The sequence below is a fragment of the Onthophagus taurus genome, chromosome 11, assembly GCF_036711975.1.
Source record: "Onthophagus taurus isolate NC chromosome 11, IU_Otau_3.0, whole genome shotgun sequence".
Classification (NCBI taxonomy): domain Eukaryota; kingdom Metazoa; phylum Arthropoda; class Insecta; order Coleoptera; family Scarabaeidae; genus Onthophagus; species Onthophagus taurus.
The window spans coordinates 11,145,707-11,152,210 of NC_091976.1; the positions used below are offsets into that span (position 1 = coordinate 11,145,707).

A 6,504-nucleotide genomic window follows, 5' to 3' on the forward strand; every position below is an offset into this window, starting at 1 on the left:
GAAACGTCTACATGTACTATCACTCAAAGAATACTTGCCGTGGAAAGTAGTGTTAGAGTTATGGAACACGTGGTTCCAGGATAATTGGTTCGAGCTTGGGGCGCATAAAAAATGTTCCGATGATGTGGACGTGAGGTGTATTACAATGGAGGTGTTTAATAGAAGGCTCAATCATAAGTTACAATGCGCCATCTTTAGAAATGTTGAAATTTTCAGGTAAATTAGAAATTAAAATATAGCCTTTAAAGATAATTGAAATGTTAATAATATTTTAGCGATGAAATTTTCAATCAAATAAATGGGGATGGAGTAGTATACGTGAGGATATTATTCGATCAAACTAAACACGGGCGTGTATGCTGCGATTGTTGGGATATGTTCGATTGGGAGCTTAGATTTGGTTATTTAGGAAATAAAGAAGGATTTCAACGAAAACCACTAAACACCGTAATTGGGGGGTTTCAAATTATAAATAAGAGCGAATTCATTGAGCTAGTGGAAAGCGACAAAATGTGGTGCACGTTCTGCTTGAAGCGCCCAAATTTTCGAGTAAGTTAAAGAGTAGAATGTTCCGAAGTTGTATACCAATTTTTAATGGCAGAAGTAGCTCGTTATTAAATCAATAGAAAAGGATATTGTAATAGTGTATAAAAATATCATTAAGAGCACGTTTTACTGGAAATAGACTAATTTCAAATTAAATTTAAAGTTTTAAATAATGTAGGTATATTATTTTTAAAATAAGCTTGTAAGTTAAATATAAAAGATAAGTTAGTTTATTATAAATAAGGCATACTTTTTTAAATAAATAATTTTTTGTAATATAAGCAATTGTTTGATATTTTTAAATAATCCAAACGCATTGAGGAATTAATATTAAATAACTCTTTAAAGATATATGTATGGGGGGGGGGATGGAGATTTGATAAAGAAAACAAATTAAATTCAGGTCAGCGCATTTTAATCTAAATAAATTAAAATTAATATAAATATAAATATAATAACAATTTAAAATGAATAAACTCACATTCTAATCTAACCTATATAATATGGAGACATACGTCCCTATATCTCGGTAAAACAGGCCCGACTCTAGGGGCATAAAGCCCCTCGGGCAATTGTATCTGAGTAGTTTTCTCGATAGAAATATCGATAACGGCACCCTCTAAATTTAAAGATATAAATTAAAATAATGAATGAAATTAAACCTTTGTATTGAGACTTACTTTTAAATGGGGAGGCAGGAGCCTCCCCGCTGTCTCCTCGATAAATATTTTCGCTGAAAAAATATGAATTTTAAACTCAAAACTTAAACTTTAACAATTTAGAGTTCACCTCTCTGATTAGACATCTTAACAGAAAATGCGTTAAAACGATTTTGCATAAGGTTTTATGCAGTAAACCCTTATCTAATGTGGGTTCCTAAGGAAAAAAACTTGGGTGCAACGTTCTTATGCTGCTGCTGCTGCAAACCCTTATCAAATGTGGTTTCTTAATAAAAAAGAAACTTGAGTAAAATTCCATAAAATATACGTTTAAAAATTAAATTTTATTTAAAAAAATAATTCACATCGATATAAAAAATTTTATGATATATCTTTATTTGATATCCAAGAATTATGGGATGAATCGAATCCTAACTATTTTACGTACAACTTATCCTTCTTCCTCTTCAACACCTTTTCAACGAGGTAAACGTTAGGTTGGACAGTCCTTTGAAGTTCGAATTCGTAAAAAGCGCCTTTAATCGGCTGGCCACGCACATCCTCCAATAAATATGAAATTGGATTTGTGATATTCACTTTAACGATTTTAAACAATTCGGCGGTCCAGTTGGGCAGATATCCTTTATCAAACACATGTTTATATTTACTGATACGAACAGCGTCTCCAACTCTAAACTTTCCTCTGCCGGCAATTTTAATATGATTGTACACTGTATCGAGAAGTTTATTCTCTACAGATTTCGAATTTATTTCAGACGGTTTCATTTTCGTAGTCGAATGTTTCGTACTGTTATATCGAGATGTTATATCCTCCAATAGGTGCACCCATTTATGATTTCCATATAGACTGAAGAACTTGTAGATTCTTTGTTTCACGGTTCGAATTACACGTTCAGCCATCGACGCTTTCATAACGCTATACGATGAAAAATGATTAATTTTAAAATCCGACATCAACCGTTTAAATTGACTGTTGTAGAACTCTTTGCCCTGATCGGTTTGTAGATTTCGAGGACCGCGACCGTCGCCTGTGAGAATTGAGCGTAGCGCTGCGGTGACGTCCGTAGAATTTTTACTTTATAACGTACGCGTCCAAAGAAACTTGGAGAAACAGTCTATAACCACTAATATATATTTATATCCGGAATTCAATTTGGGAAACTCAATCATTTCAATTAGATCCGCCTGCCATAGATCATCGATCCCCTTCAGGATGGTTCTTCGTCTAGCGAAAATACGTCTAGCGGGGCGATGGAGCTCCTCCACAATCACACGTTTCGCATCTGACACCTTCTCCATTGTGACAATTAAGGTTTGAGACCAACCTTTTTCTCTAATATATCAAGTCGGGAAAATATGGCGGAATCCATGAGGTCAACTCGCGACTTTTGCGCACCGATCGACTGTCGTATATTCGATATGAGCGTATCAATCACCGATAGACGATTTGTAATGCGATTTAGATTTAAAGGTATATCGGTGTTTACCGTTTTAATTAGCGATGCGACCTGCCCAGTCTTTGATGGGTCTAATAAATTCGATACATCTTCGATATTCGATTTGTTAAGCTTTACTTGATTTAACAACTTTGAGAATTCCATTTTAATCGCGTCCCCCAACTTTGTTAATCGATCGGAAAGTTGAGTTAAATCACCAGAGACGTCCGAGTAATTTCGATTAATAACATCTGTGAACTTTGTCGCCGTATCAGTTAATTCATTGGAAATGTCGGTAATTTTTACATCGCCAACATCAATTTTAGCATTCAGATTGTTAATATCGGACACCCAGTGCGATTTTAAATTTAAAATCTGATCCTCGATCGCTTCGATTGAAGGCTTTAAATTTCCGGAAACTTGAAGATCAATATATTTCTTGCTGGCATCAATTTCATCACGTAGGGTTTCAATCACCGACGTAACTTGTCTGGATCTAAATCCCAAATGTTCAACCTCCGATTTTAAATTGGAATGATAATCCCTACTGGTTCGCAATCTCTTACTTATTGAATCGAACATACGTTTATACTCCGTATCGTTTGTCTTAAACATCTCATCTACATATGCTTTTATAACGCAATCGTTTTCTAACGATGGACTTTGTACATTACTAAGTTTACGTCCCTGCATATCATAATCCCCAGATGAGGTTAACGGTAATCCAACCCCCCGCTGAGACGTTCCGGCTTCATCAATTATTCTACCCCATGAAGATGCGTGCAACGTACGTCCGAATTTATCGATACTGATAATACCACCAACACCACCTCCAAACATGTCCGTAGTAATTTATTTGATAACGTTGATTTCTTTAAGCTCCTCCACAATATACGCAATCTTGTTTCTATGCGAATTGTTTCCGGCCGCATACGATGCATGCAACAATCGCAATCGATCTACCAATTCGTTAACATCATCCCAGTATTTATACTGAATCCGATTGGAATTAACCTCTAGACCTGACCCTGCGGTTTCACCCGCGCTGCTAAATAGCGGTTTAATTATTTTAATATATTTTTCAGAACGATTACTCGCTATGGGACCGGTATAATTCTGTTTATGGGCTCCCGTATACGTTAGAATCTCTTTATACTTGCGAAGATCCTCTTCCGTAAAATTTTTAGGTGCTTTCAATTGTATGAGCTCGTATAAACCCGAGCTGGTTGGAATATTTAATTTACCACCGTCAAGTGATATGTGAGCGTCGGTAAATTCAACAGGTTTTGAACCGATCTTCCATCCATCTGTTTTAGAATCGTACCTTATACCCATTCTGAGATCAATTGAATCCCGTTTGCCGTACATATAATATAAATTTCTAATTCCGACGGGTAGCCTTCCAATAGGTATACGCTCTAATTTTGCATCGGGTTTCGTCAACGTTGACGTTGAAGGGGATTTTGATACATCAGCTCCCAAATTTTCAATCATTTGCGAACCCTTGGGAATTACGGTCGGACTTTTAACCTCAAATTTATCAACATCTTCATCACTAAACTTTATCTCTTTAATTTCGCCCTTAACTGTTTTCTATTGAGCCCTTCGATGCAATTTTATCGGTACCTTTACGTCATCCAATTTTTTTGATATATCCTTCAAAGTATCGCTTAACGGTCGGTGGAGTTTAGCTATAAGCGCGTCATCGCGTTCCTGGCCTAGTCTAATCGCCAGGCGTTTACGCTTTATCGCATTCGTGATGTTTACTATAGCTCTATCACGTTCGGCGTTTGACCGCTTGCCTACTTTATTTTGTTTACTACTACTACTATAAGTGGCCATCGATGATAATGGTGATGATGACCTCACACAAACGCATGTAAAATAGCAATGCGTCTTTTCAATCTGGGTAGATGTATTTATCCATGCCTATACGATATCTACCATCCTTAATTTCAAAGTCTTTCATTATAATTAATGGGTTATATTTACCGTCGTTCCAACAGCGTCTACACATCTCTTTAAATTCTTCAAACCTCATATCGGTATTTACATGTTCGTCGTACACATGTTTCAAATTCACCTCATCCTGCTTGAAAAGCACTAACACGTTAGCGTTATCCCGAATTAGATGGTTAGGTATACGCGTATAGGTCAGTGTAAGGTAGAAAGAGTCTACGTTTCTATGTCTACCCATAGAAAAATACGCTCGAATTTTATCCTGCTTATCGCACGCCACATCATCGAATATAAAAATTGAATTCTCCTTAGCTTCATTCGGATCCACTACGGCGTCATTATCGCTGAATCGACAGAATCCAATTTCCGGAAGTCGATTCAAAACTAAACTTAAAAGTTCATATTTCGGTTGCTCCAGTGACTTTGAGTAAATGTAGATATTTTCGAATGTCAGACCATTTTCATCAAATATTAGATTCAAAATTAAATTTGTCTTCCCACAGCCAGAAGGTCCGCAGACAATTGCGCGTAAACTGTTGGGTATTAAATCGCTATGTCTACGCTTCGTCTCCGTTGCTGATACCAGTCGATCGAGATCAGTCAATGGCATAGTTAGAGAAGGGTGTTTCACTACACGCATGTTGTCAAAAATTGACTGAGACTCTAACGTATCTGCACGCATATATATATAAAGGTCCCGGTTATGTTTGAAATTGCATCACTTGAGAGTAATGCTCGCTCAAGGTAACACATCAACAGTAGCTTCAATTCGAGGTGGAGGAATTTTAAATTCAATTATCAACAAACTCCCCGTAGAGTTACACATTCCCGGATATCAATTTTGCGGGCCCGGAACAAAGTTGGATAAACGCTTGGCACGAGGTGAAAAAGGCATAAATCCGCTAGATCGCTCCTGTAGAGAACACGATATAGCCTATAGGGATAATAAAACATTAGATCAACGTCACGAGGCCGATAGGCGTTTAGAGGATACCGCTTGGGAAAGGGTGAAGGCGAAAGAGTCATCACTTGGTGAAAAGACTGCGGCGTGGTTAGTTACAAACGCTATGAAAGCGAAACGTAAATTAGGCATGGGGCATAAGCGTAAAGGTGGTAAAAGCCGGCGAAAACGTCGAGGTGGATCATTGAAGTCGAAAAGTGGCGGTAAACAGGTGACCTTTCAAAAGGGGATAGTTAAGCGTATAGCAAATGATTTACCGAAAAACACCGATAGTTTACGAGAAGCGGCGCGATTGGCGTTGAAAGGTGCTCGCATAGCCGTAAAGTCTGTAGGCGGAAAGCGAAAAGTTAAAATTCCACGAACAATCCCAATTCCAGTTAAACGAGGAGGAATATTACCACTTTTACCTGCGATATTCGCCGGACTGTCAGCTCTCAGCGCACTATCCGGAGGCGCGGCCGGAGTCTATAGAGCAGTAAAGAAAACTCAAGAGGCGAAGGATAAAATGAAAGAAGCTGAGCGACTCAATAAAGCAATGGAGGACATTGCGATCGGAAAGACGGGGAATGGTATTTACATTAAAAGGTATAAAAAGGGATTGGGTATATATTTAACGAAGAAGAAGAAGACTCAAAAAAACTTTTAAGGCTGCTACCCAAGAGACCTCTAACCAACTTTGATATACTACGTTACGCTAAATCTCTAAATATCCCAAAATTCCGCGGCGTCTATATGCGAAACGCATTACCAAAAGGGGGCCCTAAAACGGATGAAGCGGCGGTGGTGAATTTAGATGTACAAAGCGGAGATGGAACGCATTGGGTAGCCTATAGAAAATCCGGTAATAGAGTGTTCTATTTTGATAGTTATGGGGATCTCAAACCCCCCAAAGAACTTTTAAAGTACTTTAAAGAGACTCAAA

At 37.7% G+C, this 6,504-nt stretch overlaps 1 protein-coding gene across 1 annotated transcript; it reads right to left on the reverse strand.

Moving 5' to 3' along the window:
- Positions 1-3,514: 3,514 nt before the first annotated feature.
- LOC139432095 (uncharacterized) lies at positions 3,515-4,504 on the reverse strand. The gene is made up of 2 exons (XM_071200436.1): positions 4,289-4,504; positions 3,515-4,243 (listed from the first exon to the last, which is right to left on the reverse strand). Exons 1-2 carry the CDS (start codon positions 4,502-4,504, stop codon positions 3,515-3,517), a joined length of 945 nt encoding a protein of 314 aa, XP_071056537.1.
- Between the last annotated feature and the right edge of the window lie 2,000 nt (positions 4,505-6,504).